This window comes from Streptopelia decaocto (assembly GCF_964273445.1).
Source record: "Streptopelia decaocto genome assembly, chromosome: 2".
Taxonomy (NCBI): Eukaryota; Metazoa; Chordata; class Aves; order Columbiformes; family Columbidae; genus Streptopelia; species Streptopelia decaocto.
Window position 1 is genome coordinate 102,007,992 of NC_138655.1, and position 26,090 is coordinate 102,034,081.

At 38.9% G+C, this 26,090-nt stretch overlaps 1 protein-coding gene across 1 annotated transcript in view; it reads right to left on the minus strand.

Moving 5' to 3' along the window:
• ADCY1 (adenylate cyclase 1) overlaps positions 1 to 26,090 on the minus strand; it is a 146,264-nt gene that overhangs the window by 87,068 nt on the left and 33,106 nt on the right. Inside the window, exon 2 of the mRNA XM_082045793.1 lies at positions 16,081 to 16,230. Within this exon, the coding sequence (XP_081901919.1) occupies positions 16,081 to 16,230 (150 nt within the window). The remainder of the gene's footprint in view (positions 1 to 16,080; positions 16,231 to 26,090) is intronic.

Here is a 26,090-nt window from a genome sequence, read left to right on the forward strand (position 1 = left end):
GTCTTATAAGGACTCAATGTTCATTGTAGCTTCTATTTAAGTGATGACATTAAACAAGATCTTCGCCATTTTGCTGAAATGGATAAATAAATTCCAAAACTTTTATGGACAAAGAGTGGGGTTTCAGCTTTCCTAGAAAATCAGACTGAAAAAACAGACAAACAAATGAAAATTACACTGACAGACTCTTACAGAGACCAGTGCTGACTGAATAGTTTTTTTATGGCTGTAAACACAATTACAATACAAGATGTGAATAAAAAACTCACAGATAAATTCTGCAGTGCATGGCAAATAGCACAGAACCCAGGGAAGTAATAACAATCATTATTACTATGAAGGTAGCATTGGAGAGCTGCAAGATGCAGCACTTGACAACATTGAAACCTGCAGATGTCAGGTACTACTGTATTAAGGGAGGCTACAAAAAATGGTGATTCCTGTACATGTGAGCCTGACTATTACAACACCTGAAGCGAACTTATGAAAATACTACATCAAATTGTTGTTGCTTGCTTTTTCATTAGAGATGGGGAAAAAAAAAAAAAAGGTAAATTACTGAGGAACAAAGAGTTATAGTGTTTTTACAAAGAGGGTTAGCAACCTCAGATTCACCGAGCAAGGAAAGACTTAATTATGGCTTTCTCAAAGGGCAGCCACTGCTGACCTTTCAAGCCAAGAATGGAAGCAACATTATGGCTGTAAAGAATTGTCACTGGAAGAGAGACTGGAAAATGTAAGAAACAAGTCCACACTGGAAAGTATCGGAACACTGAAAATAAATGAAAGACAGCATCGAGCTCTCTAGAAAAAATATAAGAAAAGTCTCTTCTATTGGCAAAATCTCATCTGTCAGTCAAAGCAGGATTGCCCTTCAGGTCAGCTTAAGGAATGATCAAGGACTCAGAGGCTGGAGCTGCAAGAGTATACCAAAACCGTTGGAAGGTTTGGGAAAGGCCTCTGCCTGGATCTCTATTCAGCAAGTCCTACCATCATTGTTTCTTTCATGTGCTCCTGTATGGTTTATCTGATTATAAAAATAGTCTGAAAACCAGGTTAAAGTGAAAACTAGAGGTGCATGACTTGCATAGTGTATTGAATGGAACAAGTGACAACACCAAAGCAAGGCTGGTCACATTTGTGGTGACATTCATGCTTGAGTGGTTGTTGCCTCTGACAGGGATGGGTGATGACAGAAGAAAATTGAATGAGTGAGACAGGGAGCACTAATCAATTGGCAACAGCTCTGACTAGAATAAAACAATACTCATGGTGCAGATGTTCTTATTGGTGATAAATGATGTACTGAGGTAGACTCAACACGTGGCAGATTCCAAAACACAGGGAGAGAAAAATGTTTCCATATTTTCACCTTTCTCACTGGTTCACAATGATGTTTAGGCTTATTACAGCTGGTTTCTACCCAGAAAATTAAAACTTGGCCCTATGACCAACTTATGTTATTTTAGAAATCTGTACTCTTTTACTCTCCTGCTGTAAATCCTCATTCAGCATTAATGTGGTGTAAAGTGAAACCATGTGCTGAAAAAAAAGTTTAGTTTCAGAGACTGCAATTGTCTGCCAATGATTTTGCATGCCCTGCACAAATCTCACTAACAAAATGACAGATGAGTATCTGTATTTCCTTCATTTACTGCATTTTTCATTAAATTTGTATTTTAAATTGCCAGTCCTAGCCTGGGATTTGAAATGTCAAACTGGGCTGCCTCTGCCAGCCATTTTATCCTCACTAATGAGGATTTCTGCACCATTAATGAAGACTTAGTTAATTTTGAAAAGGACACTTGAATTAGAAAAAATCCAGATTTCTTCCTCCCACAGTAATGAAGCATTGCTAGAAATAAGAGAAAGAACAAACATTCATTTGACTCCAAGGCAAGTCAAAATGTGCATACCAAGCCAGTTAGGAAGTATTCAGTGCTACCTTGGCACTATTCAAAAACTAGGATGATTATGCACATGGTAAAGAAGGAAAATACACAAAAGCAAAGAAATTGAAATAAACCCAAATTGTTTCCCACTGTTAATGACCAAAAGGACCCTATATTACTACTTGTTCTTTGGAATGGTCTCAACCCTAATTGCAAGTACAAGCTCCTGTAATTCGATGCTCACTCTGGGTTGGACCTAGGAAAAACTAAGTTTTGTAGTTATTCAAGACTTGTTTAGACAAAGCCACAGTTGACCAGACCTTATGTTGCTGGCAGTCCTGCTTTGAGAAGGTTGTTGGACTGGATGTTCTCCAGAAGTCCCTTCTAACCATTGTGTGCCAACAAGGGGGACAACAGCACAAGGATCAGGAGTGGAGGATGCCTGTGGCTTCCTGGCTGAAGCTATCCTGCCACCTTGACACATACAAGTGTGGCTTCTAAAACAGCAGTTAAGCTCAAGGCTCAGCACCCTTTAGCAGTAGCATGATTTCTCTTTCCTGAGAGGAGAAGCAAAAAGAAGCAAGCAGACAACTGACACTGTTGAAACAACAGTTTCCATCATCTGCACACTCTATTCTGCCCCAATGCTCTCTTCAGTTTTCGCCAATTTGGAAGCTTCTCAGTACAACTCCTCCCATCCCCATTCCTGGCCTGCACAGCTTCTCCGACCTGCATCCTGACTCTGCTTTTATGCAAATGCCCAGTGCACATTCCTAGTACATTTCTTCTGCCTGTCTCCAAATGAAGATGGCCTTCCCCTCCCATTTTGAAAAATCATTGTCTTTTTTATTTTACTGCTTCTTCCAAACACTTACAACTTTCTCAAAGTCCCTTTGAAATTTTCACCTTGATTTATAATATTTCATGCTGCTCACCAAACAATACTATCTAGTCCAATACCACATTGTATTCCTATTGTACAAAATGATTTATTTCGACATCCGTATGGGGAACGGCTGTGAAATATTTTCAAATTCCTTCAGCAGGTTGTAAATCATTTATGAACCCACTCTGCCTTAATCAGAAAAGACTGAAATGCAGAAAAATGTCTTAATGTTTCCAGATAGCATCCTTTCCTTTCTTTCCCACTGCCTACTGTGTACTTGGATGACCCCTTACAAATTTCTGCCCATTAAATGGATGCACTTGCTGTGCTTCTCCATGCTAAATTGTATTCCTGTAGATTACCATATGAGATAAACAGAAAACAAAGTGGAAATCTTAGTTATAGTCAGTGCAGACTATTTTATCAAAGGAAATAGTTGTTGACATTTTTTTCTGAGATACAGAAGAGAAGCAACCAGAGGAACTGTAGCATGGCCTCAAAGCTGCAGGCTCTCTCGTGTCCCTGGTTCTTTGAATCTCATTACTCCTTGTCCTCCCACGCTACTGTATACACACATGGAGTGGAATTCGGGACATCCTGAAGGGCCATGCAGAAAAATTTACTGCACTTCATGACTTTCAATCCCGTGAGAGCAGGACTGTAATGGAGGTAACTCAGTCTCTTTTAGTCAGGTTCACTAGGTTCCTTCTGAACTGCTGCTTACAGCCAGCCTGCTGGTACTGCTGCCGTTGCCCACCAAGGACCCTGAGCCCAACGCCTGTCTCGGCAGAGAGCTCTGCCTCTTGCAGCTTGCTCAAAATGAGACTCAAAGGCTTCCCAAGCTCATGCTGGGGAAAGCAGTAACTCTGGATAGCACACCAGATCCTGGTCCTTTCTCATGCTCCCTGGCACCGAACCACATTATTCAGGTTAGACTGCATGCCCATGGACCACTGTTTTGTGCATTTTCATAAGGACTTTTAAAAAAAAAGAAAGAAGGAGAGAAGGAGGGATGGAAGGAGGAAGGGAGGGAGGAAAGAAAGAGAGAGAAAGAGAGAGAGGGAAAGAGAGAAAGAGAGAGAGAGGAGGGAGAGGGAGGAGAGGGAGGAGAGGGAGAGGGAGAGGGAGAGGGAGAGGAATGGGGAGAGGAATGGGGGAGGGGGAGGGGGAAGGGAAAGGGGAAAGGGGAAAGGGGAAAGGGGAAAGGGGAAAGGGGAAAGGGGAAAGGGGAGGGGGGAGGGAAGGGAAGGGAAGGAAAGGAAAGGGAAGGAAAGGAAAGGGGAGGGAAGGAAAGGGGAGGGAAGGAAAGGGGAGGGAAGGAAAGGGGAGGGAAGGGGAGGGAAGGGGAGGGAAGGGGAGGGAAGGGGAGGGAAGGGGAGGGAAGGGGAGGAAAGGGGAGGAAAGGAAAGGAAAGGAAAGGAAAGGAAAGGAAAGGAAAGGAAAGGAAAGGAAAGGAAAGGAAAGGAAAGGAAAGGAAAGGAAAGGAAAGGAAAGGAAAGAAGGAAGGAAAGGAAAGGAAGGAAAGGAAAGGAAAGGAAAAGGAAAGGAAAGGAAAGGAAAGGAAAGGAAAGGAAAGGAAAGGAAAGGAAAGGAAAAGGAAAGGAAAGGAAAGGAAAGGAAAGGAAAGGAAAGGAAAGGGAAAGGAAAGGAAAGGAAAGGAAGGAAAGGAAAGAAAGGAAAAAGAGAAAGGGAAAGAAAAAAAAGGAAGAAAGGAAAGGAAAGAAAGGAAAGAAAGGAAAGAAAGAAGGAAGGAAAGGAAAGGAAAGGAAGGAAAGGAAAGGAAAGGAGAGGAAAGGGGAGGAAGGAAAGGAGAGAAAGGAGAGGAAAGGAGAGGAAAGGAAAGGAAAGGAAAGGAAAGGAAAGGAAAGGAAAGGAAAGGAAAGAAAGGAAAGGAAAGGAAAGGAAAGGAAAGGAAAGGAAAGGAAAGGAAAGGAAAGGAAAGGAAAGGAAAGGAAAGAAAGGAAAGGGAGAGGGAAGAAAGGGAAAGGAAAGGAAAGGAAAGGAAAGGAAAGGAAAGGAAAGGAAAGGAAAGGAAAGGAAAGGAAAGGAAAGGAAAGGAAAGGAAAGGAAAGGAAAGGAAAGGAAAGGAAAGGGGAGGGAAGGGAAAGAAAGGAAAGGAAAGGAAAGGAAAGGAAAGGAAAGGAAAGGAAAGGAAAGGAAAGGAAAGGAAAGGAAAGGAAAGGAAAGGAAAGGAAAGGAAAGGAAAGGAAAGGAGGAAGTATTTAACAAAACCAGGTTTGGCACCTTTGTACCTGGCTGATAAAATATGAATATTCTTGTTTGTTACAGTAACACTCCAACAATGATGACAAATAGGAAAATGAGCTCACAAAAGAAAGGAGCATTTTGATCATCTGTTCTACAAGGTTTTTTTACAATACAAAACATGAAGTCTAACCCACCATGTTTTGCAGTCTACCACAGATCTTCTTTTGTTATTGCTATACTTAAAAGGAAGGTGCCACCATAATTAAAAAGGATTTTGTTCCTGGAGAAGACAAGTATTGGATATGCATAAAAATATTAATAAGACTGTTTCAGTGTCAACTCATCTACACAATTTTGAGATTCAATTTCTACTTTCTACATCTGTGACTCCAAAGTACATCTTAAATATTACCACCTGCTACCTAATTATACTTTGATAAGTTCATTCTTGCATAATTTTAAAGTCCACTGCTTAGTGGGTTTATGGTATCTGTCATCCTTATATTACACTGCGCAGCCATTTTAAATTCCCTGTAAGGAAAATTTAAAAAATGAGAGAGAAACGAAGCCTAGTGCAATGCATGGAAGAAAATCTTTGTGTAAAACTACTAGGATTCATTTATACTTCCTGTAAGCTGGGAAAAAAGAGAGCAGATTTCATTAGTGAATTATTTTAAACTATGCTATGGCCTTTCTTCCAAGTAAGCACAAAAAAAGCACTGTCAAAGATGGTGACATTAAAAGCCACAAGGTGGCAATGTTTCAGAGTGTTCCTGAGATTTCTTGAAAAATTATGCTTATCAGTAAGTCATTATTACAATCATAATCATAAAAGATCATTCAAAAAGCTGCCATCTAATGCACAGGTTTTTGAGTAGTAAGAGGATGGCTAACAACATATAGATATGGCAGATGATCAATATACTATGTATGAACTGCACAATGGATTCAGGATGAGTTAACAGACGTGTACCAGACCAATTTGACATATTTCTATGGTTAAAATTAAATGTATCCACAAAACCATTGCATAAAACTTAACAAGAAATGCATGATAATTCTTTCAGTTAATGGAAATCTTCCTACTAGATGTGAACTTGAGTAGGAAGCTAAATTCACAAAACCAAGCAGTGCCTTTATACTTAAGTCATCTTTATTTGCCTCACTATGGTGCTGATACTGCAGGCAAGTAGCTATACAGATATAATCAGATGTGTGGTTTAGCCCCTCCTTCCTTCTTCTTCCCCTAGCTTTATATGCTGAGCATGAAATCACATGGTAAAGAATATCCCTTTGGTCAGTTGGGGTCAACTGTCCCAGCTGTGTCTCCTCCCAAATTTTTGTGTACGACCAGCTTACTCACCAGTGGGGTGATCTGCTAGGAAAACAAAACAAAAAAAAAAAAAATCAAATGGGAGTTTTCAAATTTTCTCATATTTATTGTTAGTTTAATTACTGTCCTTGTTTCTATCAAGCTCCAGTAGGATTTTAATTAATGGTATATCAATGAAGATGAAACTTTTTTTTGGCACAGAGCAGCCACTGAGCATATAATTCTAAATCTTCCTACATAGAAAGAAGACGATTTGCCCCTTCTATTGCAAAGTAAGGAAGACCAGGTTTCAGCTTTTGATGAAATGATCACCTCACAGTAGCACTGACAGCATGCATATGTTTTGAGTACATATATTAAAAACAAAAAGACATACTTAAAGCACAATGTTCAAAAATTTAATCTCTTTTTGAAAACACTTTTGTGATTTAAGTAAAGAGCATCCTTAAAAATGACCAGAAAGACTACCAATCATCTGCCAATGTTGATCAGAGGGAACACAGAAGTGTTATTGCAATTCATAGGCAGGCCTGCAGCCAAGACATGTGAGCTCAGGCTTGCTGGAGGCTGAAGCGCCGCACAGAGGGATCTGTTCCACCCCGAACAGGACTAGGATAACAATTCTATCATTGTATCTCACTCTCTTCTTTTCTTCTGAAGATGCTAGAAAGATGGGATCACAGGCAGCATCAGCTTCACCAACACTACTTCCTTCCAGGGTAAATGGAAGAGCAGACAGAGCTTCACTGGCTTAACCCTGCTGTACTAAGTTTGCTCTAGAGTTATACATTCACGTCTTTCCAGTCCACAGCTATGTCTGGTTTGTTCCACCAATGTAACACTGTATACTTGGGCTAGCATGTATGTATTCCTCAGGAAGTGAAAGTCACAGAGCTCAACCTTCAACAAGGCTGACACATACCCCCTCTTCTGCCCTCACTAATCTTCCAGTCCCCAGCTAGTGGGATTTTTCTTGAAGAACACACTACATGTTCCAGCTCAAGATGATACTGGGACTGTGGCACTCTATGCTTTTCCTCTGCCCCATGAGATATGACTTCCTTCCTCACCCCACTCCTTCTCCAAAATCCATATATCTTCACCAGCTCCACACAGATAAGTAGCAAACTTGCTGTGGTCTGCTCTGGCACCTTGCTAGGAAATGGGACCAGCATAGAGGAGAGGGTAGAGAAAGGCCACAGACATCTCCAGTCTTCTTTCCTCGCTACTGGAGCAGACACACTGTGCAGCTGACGGTCCAGAATGGGGGAAGAACCAGAGGAATCTTAAGGTCACACTGCTGTGCTAGTACCGGTGCTTTACAACATTCTTACTGTCTGACACAGCATATATTTAAAGCTGCACTAGCCACTCAGTATTAATACATGCCATTTCTTATTACAGATTTTTGCTGGCAGTGGAACAAGCAAGAACTCTTCAGTAAATATAAAGCTTTTGATTGCTAGTGATAGAAACATGAGCTTAGAAGTGGATGTAAGCAGACTAAGGATTTTAAAGAAACAGGAACCTCAAATCAAAAGCAATAATTTCAGAACCTAAGACATACTAAGTGGTAAGCAGTTACCATTTCTTTTTTCAAAAACCACAGATGCCTTTGGTATAGCAATATGAAAGCAAATTATAGCAAAAAACAGTAAAACGGAATAGACACCAAAATCTCCAGGCACTAAGATAGAATACTTTGCTTTGAAAAATCCACCATTTTTCTAATCTAGATTAGAAAATTCTAAAAGCTTTTATCCTTTGCTGCTCATCCTCATTTTGTCTTCACAGAGCAGGGAAGTGAGCCTAACCCTCCACCAGAAAATCACATTATCTTCCGAAGAGGAAAAAAACGAGGACCAGCCATGAACATGCTAAGGAAGCAATTAGTGTATGCACTCACTTGAACTGACAAGAGTGTTTCAGATTTAGTCCATTATTACCTTGTCAAACTGGGAAACTCCTAATCAAATGTACCTGAAGGGAAGCTAAACTCCACATAAAATCACTTTATATTGAAGAGGTAATGAGGAACAGAAACTTTGGAAATAATTTAAATTATGTGACAGATGGAAGTTCATTCTAGAATGGCAGACCCGAAAAAAAATTACCTTAGAATGTATTTTTTTTCCAGTTAACAGGATGTGGTCTAACTCTTTTCCTTCACAGAAGATTGACCAAAAGAAACAGGAAATACATCTATGAAAGTATGTGTGTGCAAACAGTGTATACTGTCCAACACTGGAATGAAAGTGCTCTGCTCAGTACCCTGTTCACAGAGATAATCTGTGCTTAAGCAGTAACATAGCAACTCAGAAACCATTTGGCGAACTGCATGTGTGGCTACACCAGCTGCTGTAATGTGAAGCACCTATGTGGCACAGGTGCTGGTCTATGGTAGAAGCACCTTGCATTTAAAGAGTGGCACGGCAAAAGTTGTGTCAGGCTTGTGTTAAAGCATTAGCCATCTTTTTGTTACAGTTAAGACACTTCTAGAAGTTAAAACAATTCTGTGGATAACAATAAAAACACATGTAAGGAAACTTTCCTAATGACATTTTAAAGCTCCTTATGAATTCCCTCTGTTGCGAGAAGAACATCAGGAATCAGTCCTGAGGTTGCATTACTTTATACCATGACATCCTACTAAAATACATAAAAGCATTGCATGAGTGTCCACATAGCACTGCTGTCATGGATATTTATCTAAATTTAGAAATCAGTCATAAGAAAGTGCTTTTGAAGTATCTTTCTTACTATTTAACTTGAGGATCTGATGCACTACAGCCAGAGTTCTTACCAATGACATTTTACCTTAGCAATTGTTATCCATGATGTTATCTGTAATAGCTGTATGGTAGTGTATTTTTAATCATCTAATGACAGGTTTGTGTGCTCTTATTTTTCCCTCCTCCTCCATTCTCTCTAAGAGACAACACACAGAGCGAGCAGGAAAAATAAACTGAAAAGTTCAGAGTTAAACATCACCAGCATATTTGACATTTCCCAATATTTATTTCAAAACTCCTAATAGCCAAAGTATTAACATGGTTTAGAATGATACAACTATTTTTTAACTTATCTATTTATGTTTGTTTACTCTACTCAATGTAAGCCAGCATCCACTACAACATAGAAGAGCTTAACATAGGTGGCATGAATATATGTCACACATAAATCTATGAGAAAAAACAAACTGCAACAAACAGCAGTCCAAGGAATCCCCCTAGTATGAATGACTACATAGACTTATACTAAAAAGAAAAATTCACATGCCCTATTTTCTTCCTTAGAAATCTGTTCAGTTGCCATATTTCAAACCTTGTGTCCAAAAATGAAATGGTTGGTGACTGATCTAATTGACATAGTAACATCAGGAAGCTTTCAGGGAGTGAAATAAAGTTAAAGCAAGTTGTTACAGTACTCATCTGGCCTGCTGTTACAATTGTGTCTTTTTAAAGGGTTTTATTGATTTTTCTATAATATCATATGCTACATTTTGCAAATAAAATACTTGGGTAGAGTAACACAATTACAAGGAAATTAAAATACATGTACTTTGTATGATTTAGAAGTATATGTTTTTTCTTGTGTGTTACTGAGTTTATACAGTTTGCCATTTCAAGTCCAGTTGCAAGACAACTCTCTCTTACCATTCAGCTGTGTAGCCCTAAGCTAAGGTGTCTACCTGATACCACTCCCAGGATAAAACCTCATCTCATCATCAACAAGGATAGAAGGGATTAACTACCCTTGTTTGTGTCTATTACTACTGAGGATTACTACCTATATGTTAAAATGTTAGACTATAAGTTTCACTTTTACTCGGTCAAAGTTAGGTAAGAAGAACCCCAATGGTATCCCAAACAATGCAGCTTCTGGCACCAACTGCATTCAGATGAGATTGTTGTTCTGCATAAAAAGAGGTGAAACAGAGCTGTAAAACTAGAAACATTTATTGCAAGCCCACCTTGCAAGCAGTAACAAGCAGTTCCTAATGACTCCAGGTTGAAGCTGAAGCCTGACTGACTGAAGTCAGTGGAAAGCTTCTGGGTAATTAGTACTGTGAGGGACAGAGAAATGTGCCTCTTCACAACTCCTTTTACTTGAGAAAGGTGGAAGACAGACCAAGGTTGCCACATAGGTTCATCCCAGCTCTGTGTAAGGATCTAAGCAGCCAAAGGTTGCAAACAAAGCACAGAGTAGGACAAGTTCCCATCACTGCTGCTGCGGTTATTTGGCTAAGAGGCATTGCTGGCCAGCCTGCATGAGTGGGCATGAAGCCGAGCAGTTCAAACTGAGAGCCTGGAATTGCAACATTCCTTATTTTCTCTTTTCCCTATCCCAAAAAAGAACAGATAGATTTTTGAAGGTGGACTTTCCTGTGTAAGGTGTGGTTTGATGACAAAATAAATTCAATTTTAAGCATCCTCCTAACAGAACACAGTGCTAATGTGGTACAGGCTCAACCTGTTAGCTAAAATTAGTCCACCTAAATTTTTCAAAGATTGCTCTGGCTAGCTTTTGCAGAGGATCAGGTATCACCTCTCACCCTGCAATTTGTGTACAATCAGGATCACCTCCCTGTTGCACACTAGATAATTTTACAAGAACATTTTTTTGTGCCCACACATGATCCAGATGAAATGTTTGCTGCAGGGCAATTTGCTGATGTATATAGCCAGTATCAATGATTACAGACACAGGGCCTGTGTTTTAATGATAAATTTCATATTTTCTTCTCTGTGTAATATCAAGATTGTTTTGAAGTGGAATCTGAACCCAGCAGGGAATTTGAATCTAAAACACCCTAAGTGGCAGTTCAGAGTATTCTGCACTGAGACTCATGGTATCTTCTATTGAGGCTGGTTCATTTTCCATGAATAGGTATTAATCAAATCTCTGACTCTGAGATGTCCCAGTTACTATACGCAATATTAAGGATATTACCCTAGAATGCAGCAGACACTTGGAATGCATAGACATATACACACAGACATTTGTTTGCATGATTTAGCATTGCATAAAGACAATTTAGTTAGCTTCAAATGACCTGGTGAACATCTATTGAAGCACTGAAGAGCAACAGCAAGGTGCTAGGCTGTCTCCCAGAACCATCATTACTCCACTAGCATGGTGGTGTACTAGTAAAGGGAACAGTCTTACCTCACAGCAAAACCAATCAGACTAGCTGGAATACTGTGCTTCCAACCCTGAAGCACAGAGCTGGCTGCCTCAGCCCAGTGCTTCCTAACTCCCTGTAGTTTTTAGTGCTTCCTTCAGCTTCTTATGTTGAAGCCTGTAATGAACTTAAATTTCACGCATGGTAGTGGAGTACATAACTATTTCATGAAAGATAGATGCCACCACTGAATACATTTCTCCAGTCCCAGTGGTCTGAAAGGCTAAATGTGAATTCATAAATAGTTTTTAAGATAGGCAACCCCCTATTCTGGAGACTTCGCTGTTCTCCTGTTGTTTTTCCACCATCATGTTCTAATTGTGAGCAAGTACAAAAATAACACTTAGAAGTTAAGGAAAGGTATAAGAAGTTGCTTGAAAAATGGTCTTTATTTTGCAACCGTATTGCAGGTACTTATGCAATTAAAACCCAGTGATGATATCTAAGCTGTCTTTGTGGGCTTTGGAGGTTTCAATGATGTCAAACATTTTTCCAGCTTTCCTCGTACAAAAACAACACGCACTTTTCACATCAGCCTGTGCTGCAGCAAGTGCAGCGATGGAAATTATAAAGTTGTCCTGGTTTTGTTAAAAACAAGTTTCTCTTTCAGTGAATTTTGCCTGTCAGCTAAAGCCTTCATATTAACTGCATTTTCCTGGAGAACCAGACACATGTTTTGATAAACCTAGCAATGGAATGCAAACTTATTGATAAGCATGGATGGACATCTCACGAGAGGGGCAACGAGAAACCGGTGACCAAGAAACTGACCAACTGTGTATAACATTCCATTCACGTGAATACTTCATATAAAAGTGGGAGATCACGAGGATCTTGTCCCTTTTGCCTTTGCTTTTCCCTTCTGCTTATGGCCGACATTAGGAGAGGACCTTGCTGGTCGTCCCTGCCAACTGAGGCCTAGTGAGAGACTGAATCCAGCTCCAGTTGGCTGCAGAGTCTAATCCAGGACTTTGGGTGCCGGCTCTGCAGTTGCTGAGACTTTCAAGATTGGTTTTGTATATTTTGTATTATTTTCTCTATTCTTATTAGTAGCATTAGTAAAACATCTTTAATTTTTCCAACTCTCTTCTCTCTGTCCTTCTTTCCCTCCCGATTGCCTGTCCTGAGTGGGAAGCGGGGAGAGGGAGGGGCAAAAAGGGGGAAGTGAGGGGGAGAGGAGGTTAACAATACATCTGCCAGGGTTTTATTGTCACCCCGCAATCTTAACCCTCGACAAAAGTTTATCTCCAAATCCAATTCATGAATATGCATAAAAATATTCGTATTGTTGTGGGGGGGAAGGAGTTGAGTAAGATTCATTACAAAGTTGGCATGATTGGGGTAGGAAATAGCTTCCATACATTGGAGACTAAACAGGCTACAATTTTTAGTGTGGAGAGGGAGCTGAGCAGGGCTATGAGAGAAGTCTACAGTATTGTGAATGGCATGGAGGAGGTTACTGTAGAATGACTACTCATAATTTATCACAAAATAAGAGCTGGAGAGCACCCAATCAAGTCATCAGACAGTAAGCCTATGACAAATAAAAGGAAGTCATGTTTCACAGAGTGTATAATTAAAGTCAAATTCACCATCACAAAACTGTGGTGAGGACAAACCTATACAGACACTGAAAGGAAGACTAGAAAAATGGAAGATGGTAGTCTACAGGCCTGTAAACACAGTGGTCCAGTTGCACTTCAATTTCAGATGGCCTCAGAATTGCAATGCTACCATTTCCTTGGAGCATTGCACCACTTTAAGAGTTGTCACGCTGGGAATTAATAAGTGGTGATCTACAACTTTCTTACTGGTTTCCCCTTTGAATCAGATGGCAAGCAGCCTCAATCAGCAGCAGATTACTCCTTTCTCTATGCTGAATGCATCCCTCATTCCCCATTCCTGCTCACTCCTTTCTCACTCACTTGGGAAGGGGTGAAGCACTGCCTGGAGGCCACTCTCAGAATCGGTAGAGACATCAAATGCTGGGAGTCCTCCAGGGAGCAGGGTGACAATGCCTTGCATGAAGTGGACACAGAGAAAGTGTGCAGTGGGAGTAGAGGGGAAGGGCTCAGGTGCTCTGAAGGAGCAGGAAGAGAACAAATGCAGTTCCAGGGAACAGGTTCCACCTCATAATATTTATTCTTAACTGCCTGTTCTGCAAAGGATGGTCTTCATGCTGAGATTTATAGACAATGAAAAACCTTATCCCATGTGAATGATTATTATTATTTGCTCATGGTCTAAAACTCCTTTGGTTCTTGGCCTTTTCTCCTGGTGTTACTCTGGAACTGCAGTCTAACATTCAGCAATGTACCAAAAGTATGAAGCCACCATTGAGGCCAGTTATTTGTTGTGACCAAAGAGAACAGGTAACAGGATGAACATCAAACTGAAGTTTAAAAGAGTCCATCTGCTCCCCTTCTCCCCAGCAATGCCTCCAAAGCCTCCTTGCAAACTCCTACATGATAACTCCAAAAATCCTACATGAGATCTTTGCTCAAGCTCATAGAAATTGATTTATCAAAATCATCACATGGTGCTTTTACTACAAATGCATCCCATATAAGGAGAATTGCTGTAAGTAGGACACAGGGGAAGAAACCTCAGTTATGTTTTCAGCAGTAGTATCTGTGTCACAGAGTCAACACTTTAACTCCAGGAGGCTGTTCATGTTCAAAAGCCAAGACCATGTTCTTTCCTTTCCCATTAGAGACTTGCACAGAAATACCAGGGAAAGGTGTTCACGTTTTGGATTACAATTGTCAGTGTAAAAGGTCTATGGTATTTAGGCCAAAGCATTTGAATAAGACATGAAAATCTAACAAAAAAATTCATTCCTTTTTATCATGTAATGTCGGTACTTCAAAGAACAAAAATACATGAATGAACACAGAAACTGAACTAGGTCAGCAACATCACTTTTGCTCTCAAACACTTTTGAGTGTTGCCAGCTGGAAATTTGGGCTAAGTTATGCCACAGCAACTGCAGAATAATTTTGTAGCCTGTAATCACATCTTTATTGTTACGATGATTTTAGAGGTGTTCTAATACAGTGTGAGAGCTGTCATATATTTTGTGGTACTTTTGACAGTTAATTAGTGTATTTCACACATGTATTCAGTTTTACACCATGTTGCATAAGGTTAATTTCATAAGTGTAGGAGAAAATTGTCTTCTCTTCACTGACCTGTATACTGCATTGGAAAAACATTTGCAGGATTCTCTAGGTATACTATCAACAGTAATGGTACTTATGTATAATGTTTTTGCTTTCTTGTGTTTCTATATGCACGGATAAAATATAAAACAAGATAGATTGCTAATTTGCTAACTAGAGAAGCACAATAACCAATATTATTTTAATGTTGGATCCTAGAAGTGGGTTTTCAAAGGCACAAATGGCAGAGTTGCCTAAGTCGTGTGGAAATTCACTGCTGGCACATTTATGCCTTTGAAAATCTGCAGCTTTGGATTACAAAAGACCAGACTCAAACCTAAGGGCTTTGATCCTAATACCATTTTTACACAGTGAACAGAAAAATGCAGTTGTTCAAAGAAAAAGTCTATTTATTATAGAGTACATTCAGATCATAAAAATGCATTCAGTCAGTGAACAGAAAATACTTAATGACTCACATTATTTCATGCATAGGAACAGACTTGCTAGAGAAAATGCAAGTGAAGGGAAGCAAAAGTGTGTGAGGTACACAAGCTTTAAGGACTCTGACATCTTGTATCGCAAGGTTTGAATACCACTGAAGTATTTTATCAGCATAAGTTACCATCGTTCCACAGAGGTCAATGGAGTTGTATCTAATGGATTCCAGTGTGGTCCACTGCTATCATCTAGACAGAAAGAAAAATCTCATCCAAACCTTACTGATAAACAGACCTTATTAGGTTTAAGATTCAGATCTGTGAATAACAACACCAAGCTTCAAAATATAGCATTTTTTTGATTGCTTCCAAATCTGCTTGGAGGATTGCTTGATAAAACTGTGTGAAATAAACCATCAAACTACTAAGGTGGCTTTTGAAAAAAGGAATAGGTTGTTATCACAGTTATTGATGTATGTCGGTGCAGCCCTCTCTCCTCAAAATGTTTACTTGTGTTTATAGGTCTCATGAATGCAAACGGGTTATAGCACACACAGCCAGAAGAGAAGTATTTACAGCATAACTAACACCCGCCTAAAAACATCCATGCTGAAAACAAACAAACAAACAAATTAAAAAAAAAAAAAAACCACAACCAAAAAACAGCATCTTAAGTTGCAATAGAATGTTATCTTTGCCTCAGCCCTAAAATGCAACCCATCCTGGTACTGGAGCCGACAGCAGCTGTGGGATTAGCCTGCACCTCCTGTGTGTGATGCAGATGAAGAGTGAAGAGTGTGTTTGCACTGGGGAGGAAAAGCTGAAGCAGGCAGGGGGAAGCAGCACCCTTCCTTCACCATGGAAACACACACATACCCTATCATGCACTCAGCAGCAACGTCCTGACTTGTAGTTCACATAGCTACAGTCATCTCAGAAGAAGCAGAGAAAAAGAAATAAGGCTTAGAAACTGACCTGTTTTTCATTTTCATCCTCCAGCCTCAGCCTGTCCTCAATGCAGTTCCTGGCCTGAAGGAATGCCTTCCTCTGAGCCCTTTCTGTCAAAATCCTCACAAAGACCCCATACAAATTTACACTGACAAAAAGGATTGCATTGGCCACAAGCTGTAAGAAAGAAAGAAAAGTAAATGAATATTTTAAAACACAGATTTTTATGTTACATTTCTGGTCAGCACAATTTGAAACAAAAAAAAAGGAAAAAAAAAAGAAAATAATTTAAAAGTGCACCGTCTTTAAAAATTCTACCTTGCTAGCCATGTCACAGATATCCCTTCCCACAACCCAGCTGCAGTGAAACAATTATAGCAGCTACCACAAGTCCAGGCAAGCAAAACTGCAAAATACACAACTTTGCATCTTCTGAAGTTAATTTCTCTTATGATGATCTGTAGCTTATCACTTTTATTCAGCATAGGTTCTTTCATCAGCCCATTGGCATATCTGTCAATCTAATAAAGAAAGCAGTATCTTCAGCATTTGTTCTATTGCAAGATGTCCAGAAGACTAAAATTATTTTACTATGCCTTTGCAAAGCAGGGAGACTACTGTCCCTTTCTTTATAGTTGAGATGCAAGGCATTGACAAAATCTGTGACTAAATCAAAATGTATGCTTGGGTACCCCAAGCTTCCATAATGTGCAATTTGCACTTGGAAAATCTGCTTTGCTTCACATATCTATACTGTTAGAAACCACACTGTATTTTTTGAGAAATCATCCAAAATATTGTTGATGCTATCCTGTAGCAGACCTCTCAGAAGGTGCTGAGTGCTTTCAATTGATGGCACAAACCAAGCCCCATCACAATAATATAAACAGGAACAATTAATTACTTTGGAACAACTTCTATGAACAGTGCTTTGATGGAGACAGAAATGACCCAATTACCCTTCTAGGTTTTTACAGTATGTGATAAAGTTGTTAACTAACCTAAATAACTCAACAGTGGCTTGCACACAACCTCCCTAAGACAATACTGCCCAAGTTTCTCACCGCATCCTTAATGTCTGTAACATGTCTTCAGATGGCAAATTCTGCAATGCAATGCAGTAGTTGATTAGAAAGGAGGCAATAAGACCTATTTACCCCATACATTTTAAGTCTCATTCTCCATATTTACTCTAGTTACTACCACAGCATCATGATAAGGGTTCATGGGACTCACAAATTCCAATATTTCAGAAATCAGCTGGCACATGAATTGGCCATGACTGGGTATAATAAGAGCAAAGAAAGGCATTACAGCAAGTAATATAATTCATATACAATTCCTGTTCACCTAAAATAGTTCATAAAGACCATATACCTGACATTTATTTCTTAATTCAAGGTATACATTTCAAGCTAGCACATCTCTACTGTTCTGTGATCTGCTACTGTAAATTGGAAACCACTGCCATTGTGAGCACTGCATAGTGAGTCCAGCTGTGCCAAAAACACAATAAAGTTTTAAGAAAAATAGAACCATTGACATCATTGTAGAGAATGTTCACTGACTAACAGGACTAGTGATGAAGGCTTAAATCCAGCCAATACAGTAAGTAAAGATCCAAAATTACATCCAGAAACTCCTTGCTGATTTTGGAGAAACTTTGGGAAAATGTTTCACCCTACAAAATCAAGAAGAAAGCTTCTGACGTATGTAACTAATAGCAGTATACATCTCCACTTCCTATGATCTCAGTATAGTGGGGAGAATTGAAAGATTCATTTTGTGTGGGTTCTCCTGACCTTCACGGATTCACAGCTCCTCTTTTACCTTCATATCTGGTTGATATTACTTAACAGGACATCAACAACAACTTCCCTGCAAACATTCTCACCAGCACAAAATCAAAAGATACCCTGTGACAATAAAGGGAGCTGTGCCCAGTGTTAGCATTTTCTTTCTCCTCAGATATTGAAAAAGAAAGAGTTATCTCACAGGAGCTAACACTATTGAAGAATGGTGTTATGGCTTCCTGTTGAGAACTGTAAAATGTGGGTTCAGGTGTCATCAGTCAGATTAATTTCAACCTGTGGATCTCATATACCAGTTACTTACATGTCATTTCTCAGGTCTGTAGATGGTAAAAAATTGAAGATGAGCAGTACATGAGCATGTTATTTCATTATATAGGCTGAGCATGAAGAGTGCAATTCCTATCCTGCCTTATTTTGTGTTATCACAGAGAAATGTTTGAGGTATATAAATTTTCAGCGCAAGTTAAAGCCTACTAAAATGAAATTCCTGTATAAATTCCAGTAGAATCCTATTTTTAGAGATACGAATGTGGCCACACTCATCTTTATCCCTGCATTTTATCATGCTGCGGTGTAGAGACAACAGTGTATTTTAAAGCTAATTCTTAGAAGTATAATGGAATAAAAATACAAAAGGATTTGTAAAGGCCATATTGAAAGGCAGTAGAAAGAACCCACAGAATAACCTGTTAAGACAGTTACACAGTGCAACTACTTGACTGTGGCCATATACAAACCAGCTCCTAATTACGCAGGGTGAAAAACTAATACTATCTTTATGTACTGATATCACAGTGGCCCAAGACATAAATAATTACTTCCAGAGAGAATTAAAAAAAAAAAATAGTCAACTCAGTTTCTGGACTTTAACTGGAAACAGTAAAAGACCGTATATTGTAACAATCTGCCAGCTGTTCTGGGACTATCATTATGATTTCACTCAAGTGATGGTGATCACCTGGACTGGGGGTAACCAGTAAGTGCATTCCTGCAATCATCCAGCTGCTTTCAGACTCAGCAGGGTAAGTAATTTTCTGACATGCTTTGAACAGTTTAAGATAAAACAGAGTCTTAGCTGTCAGCTCTGGCCTGCAGGGAATCAGGAAAAGTGATAAAGCAAGTAAAATATTCATAGATTTCAAAATGTGAGAAAAGAAAGTAGGGCACATTGTCTCCTGAGGTATGAGTTCCTTCCCTCCACAACCCATTTTCTGCTTAATTACTGTTTTTTTCCCAATTGCAAACTACATACATCTCTCTCTTTAGGTTTCTCAAATGCATGCCATTTCCTGGTCCTTTTCATTTTAGTATGTAAATATGTAACACTATGTATATACACACAGGCATACATATATAACTTAACATATATTATGTGCCATAACTCCATAAGAGGTTGAGAGACTTGCTGTTAAAACTAAGAATCATTGAAGATGTACTGAGGCCTTCAGAACTGCTGAAATATCAAGGAATTAAATTTTAAATCCTTCCTACAATATTCACTATACTACTGCTTAGTAGCAGAGAGTGCTCTTCAGGTTTCACCATTGCCTTCTATTTACAGTACTACCAAAGAAACAATTTACTTAATGCAACACAAAATGTCTCAAAGACATTTTTATGATGCAACCTCTTTCAAACACTGTTACTCTCACATTCCATAATGAGATTATAGGTCAGACAGAGTAAAAAAAAAGGAATCAGGGTCATTAAAGACTTTTTAAAAATTTATTTATCGTTGTTGCTGAATCTTTTATTGTGCATTCAGCATATGTGCTGCACTTCCATACCAACATCCTGAGATTTAGGTTTCTCTAGTCTTTGGCTGGGTAGACTTTCTGCCACTGGATGAACTCTGGCATAGTTCCTTGTGCTGGCTCTAGAGGGTGTTACCAAAGGAAGACTTCCAACACAGAGAGCTAGTTCTTGTGGGCTGCCTAGTCAGTGAAGAGGGACTGGCAGCTCCAGCAGGTATTTTAACCAAATTTTTGTCTCTCCTGATTTTTTATCTGTTGACGTTCCTGTGTCTCAAGTTAGTTTTGGTAGGGAACTCCCATCAGGGAGTGAGCAAGTAATTCTGGAGGTAAGAAGCATGTAACATTCACATGCGTACACAGGGCTTGTGGAGTTCAATTAAAGATCTCCTTTTTTTTTTTTTTTTAATTCCCCAGAATCATCTCCCACTTTTTGAGTGTCCCTTGGGATTAGTTGAGAGGCTCTTTGAAGAGTGTCTCATAACTTTTCTCTCTATTCCAGATAGGATTTATTCTCCACTTCTTTTACCGTCAAAGAAGGAACCCTCATGTGTACAGTCATGGCATGCACTTGTTCTCTCAAACAAATGGTGAAAGCTCCTGTTGAGAGGCCTCTGTTTACTCAGCACACTAACTCTGCTATCAGGTAAACAGTTGCATAGTAGATGATTCAAACCTGAGGCTGATTTTCATTGTGCAATAGCTTTCTGCTTGTCTCACAAAATTGCCTCATAGGAAGATGTGGCTGTTTCACAAACATGCAAATGACTTCTGGATCACTCGAAGACTACAAAGTGGCATTAATATTGATAGATATTGAAATACTCAACTGAAGTACACTAAATGAGAAATACAAATTCCCAGAAAACTTCAGGAGACTCCCTCAGAACTTCATTGTGATTTCTAAAACTTGTCACATGAATGGGACTGAGAAGGCATTTCAATAGCTACCATGCCAAGGGTTATAATTTAGTGGCTAATATCAATATTTTATTTATTCTCAGCAGCATGAGTTCTCCCAATATCCCATGAAGTAGAGTGGAATACATAGGAAAAATGGCTGGCATTTCCAGGTGAAGGTTGAAAATTGAAGAAAAGACAAGATCAATGCAGTTCTTGTATGTCCTAACCCTCACAAAACTCATTAAGATGAGAGTTATGCAGGGCTCGGATTCTACTTCCGGTTTTCCCTGTTAATTGAATTTTACTGCAAGTAATTTCTGTGCCACTATTGTTCCTGTTATGTAGACAATGTCACATTTACTCATTCTGTCAAAATGCTTTGAGATACGGCAATGAAATGTGTTTTTGTAAAACATGAATGTCTATTGTGAGGCATGCCTTTAAGGAGTGTCATGAGCAGCTTACCAAAATGAGTCAGTGCTTCCACCATTAAAACTCTTGAAGAGGAAAGCAAGACTGTGCTGTTCATGAAAATTATTGATATCATGAAGAAGACCTTTTACAAGTTTAAACAAAAATCATTTATCTTTTTCCTGTTACGGAAAACGTTACCATTAAAGCAGTGTTTTATTTACAGCACAAGACTACATAAAAGAGAATGCATGATTGCCTCTTGATCCTGACATGATTTTGTCAAGTTTAGTAATTCACTCAATCAACTCACTTTGTAACCTTTTGAGAACACTTAATTACTGTATCTGCTCCCTCTGTTTGCTCAAGTGACATAACATAGGAGCAGAACTTCTCCCTAGTTCCTCACTGCATCCCAGAAAACACATCATCCTACTAGAGAAGGCAGCCGAACAAATTTTCTCCAGATTAAAAAAATGTATTCCCATTTTTAATAAATATCCTGTTTTAATTTTGTTAGTTTTTGTCCTAACTGGTTTATGCCACGTACTAAGAAAATACTGTTCTGCTGTGCTATTTTCTGTGATGTTTGTCTTCATTTGCATCCCTCCTGAATCTACAGCATATTCTCAGAGGGAATTAGTGACTAATTATTTCAGTGATAACACGTTGAATGAGAGCAGATGTCACTGCTGAGGAAAATACAGGAGCACTGGAGTGTCTATAACCATACAAGTGAAGAGAGACTTTCAGGATACCCAGGATGCTACGTCTGTTAACCACAGCTAGTTTTTTTTAAATGTACAGGCACAATGTATAATTGCAGAAGTACACTCTGTGTCTCTCTCTCTGTTTGCATACATGTTTGACTAAAGTACAAGACATAATTTATAACCACTATTTAAAATACATGCCATAAACCTTTCTAATAAATGCCCCCTACAAAAACAAAGTCATTGAGCTCCTCAGTGTTAAAAGTTCATTTGTTGCACCTTTCTCTAAAGGCCATGTCCTTTTAACTTGGAAACATGCACTGGGAGGACTGTTAGTGCAAAGCAACAAACTCTTTCCAAAGCCAACAGAAGTGCTGAGGCTATCACAGACAGAAGAGAATATATGAATATTGCATGTGAAGAAGTACAGTTTCCCAGTCATCCATACTAATCAGTCAAGTCTAGGTACAAAAGAGAACTGGCTGATCTCCAGTTTTTCACTATATGAGAGTCTATGAATGCCTCTCAGATAAGATATGAGAGAGATGATATCTCAGCTATTATATTTCTTTCTTTTGTTGTTACATTATGGTACTGCACTCCAGACTGTGTAACAGGTTCACAGCAGAACATACACCTTAAATGTATTAATATAATCTCAGTCACTTCGATCTGTGGAAAGCTGACATAATGAGCTACCCAGTAAAAAGTCAAAATATTCTTATTCACTGGCTTACATGTCACATCCCACTAATTTCTTTGTGCTGAGAGAGGCAAATGGGCAAATGTCACATGTCTTTGCTGATTTAGTTGTTTCATTCTTTTATGGTATATTGTAAGTCATGATCAAACAAATAAGACTTCAGTTCTTTTGTGCTTTTGGGGTGGGTTGTTATGGTTTGGAGGTTTTTGGACATTGCAATTGTTCCTAAGCATCTATCACAAAAAACTTAGAATATTTTGCCAAAGCTATTTGAAATAATTTCTATAGAAATATTGGCCAATAGTTTTATTTATTTGTGCATGTTATTTACTTGCTTGACAGAGTCGAGGTGATCAGCCCCTGAAGATGTTCTATATCAAGCAAAAAAATGCAGCTTTCTCTCCTTTTCCTATTAGTTAGTATAATGGCATGTTGTGCAATTAGAGAGTAGTACAGTAATCTCTTGTCCAAAATCTGTCTGCGTTTGCTGTATGCAACACATGGTTCCTTGCCAGTACTTGTTCCCCCACAAGAACCCATCTGAACATCTTAATACATTTTATTTTTAAAGCTGCAGTAATTAAATACATAAAGACTTGTGGGGATATACTATCCAAGATAGTTTGAAAGTTTTGGTGGGACTACAGTTGCTACGTGACGGGATCTTCAGATCTTAAATGCAATTTTTCTTCATTTGAATCCTGTACATGACTGAGAAATAACATGTAGCAGCCCCCGTCTTGTGCCTGGCTGCTGTAGACAGTAAGTGTTTCCTATCTAGTTTACAGCTCTCAGACTACAGAGACACAGAATGAGGCCATGGCTTCAGTTCAGCAAGGGGCGACAGGTTTTCAGATTGCTCCTGTAACAACCCAGGAGGAAGATTGCCCAGTCAAAGAAGACAGCCTCCTTTTGCAGCCCACTGTGTGCCATCAGTCAAGTGAACTAACTGTTGTCTCACAGTCCTGTGGCATGATTTGGTCATATCCATAAAACATAGTCCACAATGTGCCTCTTATGGGACCTGGCTTACTGAAGACTTATAGCTATGTTCTTGAGCTCCTGCACATTCTGGCAGCAGGAACACAATTTCAGCTTTTCCCTCAGGACCTCTTACCCGTCAGCTTTAGTTGTCAAAGTGTTTTCTGTAAAAACTCAAAAGTGCTCTATAAAGCTTTGCCAATAAAGAGCGCCAGGGCGGAGGGCTCATTGGGTCAGCCAGTGATGGAGCTGCTGACAATACATGGGTCTTCCCAAGTCCCAGCTCTGTTCTCCAAAGGTTCTAGCTGGGTCTTGTCAAGGCTAGGAACTGCTGCTGGGGACAAAGTACTATCCCCAGGGCTTATTTTACATGCTTCACAGACACTGCACCATCTATTTGGTACTGAAATGGCACTCTCCTGTGCTGTACACAGGCCACTTCTTGAATTTTCCTCCTGGAAGGCTGGGTGCATAAAACCTAGGAAATCCAGCACCCATCCTTAAAACCTCTAAGTGCCTTTTTAAAATTTAGCTTCAGGGGACTTTTTCAAGATATGGGAGACAGCCATGGATACAACCAGGTTCCCAAGTCAGTGTATGTCAGTTAGGTACAATCACAGGCATATAGCAGCTGAAAAAATAAAAACCAGCTCAAGCAACTGTCCAAATATTACACTGTAGTGAACTCACTATTAGGAAATCATGCTGAAATGCATTACCTAAATTTCTATATCACAAATTCAATTTATTTTTTGGTGATGCAAGCAGTGTCAGGTACACATTTTTCATATTGAGCATGGGGCCTCATATTTATTTTATGCCACTAAAAAGAGTCTGCCCCAACAATGTTAAGAAATATACAGAAGTCTTCTAGCAAGTCACCTGCAAACTATATCCAATTACTAAACTGTGAAGCACTTGGTCTCTTTCCAGATGAATGAAGGCAGACGGAGATAAGGAGAGGAAAAAGTGCTCTGGCTGCCAGTGTACTGCTAAATGAAAACATGACTGCATTAGGACTAGAGTGATCTCAGCCCATTTCCTTCTCCACCAGAAGGATTGCCTGCTAGACCTGACGAATGTCCTCTTATATCTCTTTACTCTTTTTTCCTCTCCATGCACATATTTGAAGCAGTTGGTGCATGATGTCACTTCTGGTCAAATGTCTTGAAAAGATGAAAGTGTTTGCCTTGAGGAAACTATGTTCTATTACACAGACCCCATTTACTTTTCTCCTATTGTGCTTTACAACTTGCAAGAGCTGTCACTGCAGATAATAAGATTTTCGCTCTGCAGGGTCATTTAAGCTGTGGCATCTTCTGTCAGTGTTGGCACTTGAGAGCTTTCATACTGTCAAACTTGAAAGGAACAATTTAAGCAGAAGAGATAGAGAATGATAGCCATTTTCTTGTTCAACTTTGAAAATTATTTTTGCAAAGAGAAACCAGCTATACAGTATGCAACTAAGCAATTGATCAATCAAGAAATGGATGGAAGATTGAAAAAAATATTTCCAGTCATAGTAGTGCTTGAGAGACTTACTAGGAAAACAAGGGGATATACCTCTGCTTAATAATTCTATTTGACAATTGAATTAATCAGTCAATTATTTCAAAAGAAGACAAAGAAATTCTGAAGATTTAGGATCAAAGGACCAAACTATTCATTTTCAGTTAGTCATCCTAAAAATCAACTTTGTTGTTAGAATCTCTACACTGTATGATTACAAATAGTCTGAGTGTGCTAGAAAAAAATGGAAGCATGATTCTGTAGTTGGGAATTTGGCTAGTGTTCCAAACTGATTCATACAAACCTCATTGCTGGATCAGGACCTTAGAAAGAACAATATGCTGATTTTATGAGCAACAGGATACTTTTAAAGACATATCATGAGAGCACATGACTAATAACTTCTTGTGTTATATGATCTTGTTGTGTGAGGTTTTCTGTTTCTGTTTTAATGTAACATCATTTGAATGCAAAAAAGAAAAGATTTTGTAAAAAAAGTCACAATATTGTGAATGTCAAGCATTTAAAAAGAGAGTTGAACTGTAGAAATATATCTAAGTATTAAATCATTAACCTGGAATTGTGTAAGAGACAACAGAACATAAATCAAGTGTGTTTTTGAAAGAGGAAGAATAATTGAGGGTAAAGGGAAAATTTAGAAAAAAAAAAGAAAGAAGGAAAATAATGATAAAAAGTGGAACTGAAACATGCTTACTCTGAGCAGAAAAGAGAAAATAATAAGGCAACTAGAATTACAGATATGATGCCAAATTTAGATAAAATTTTGCACAATTTCGAAGACTGCGCTAATGCTTTTTTCCCCCTTTTTTTTTTTTTTTTCCCAATGTCACATTTTGTTCTATCTCGTTAGAGGGAGGTAGGCAAGTTTTTTGAAAGTTTTTTTTTTTTATTTGAATGAAAGAGATGACAGGTAAGGATCATGAACTGCTATTCTTTGAATTGCGAATGAGGTAGCTTCCTGGGGTTTTTTTTGCTCCTACAGCTACCAAAACACTCAGAAACTCATCCCAACTTGCATTTAAATGATAAAAGTCCTCCTTCCTAGAAACCATCTGGTAGGTCATTTTTCTGCTTTGAATACCTTGTCAGTTCTCATTAGCTTAAGGCTGTCCATCAAATTAAGAATGTGCAATGCTAAGAGAAATAGTGCTATTTCCACTTACATATTATGAGAGATTGCAAACAGCAGAATTTTATGCCCTGAAAAAGACAAGAGTGGGATTTAAATGAG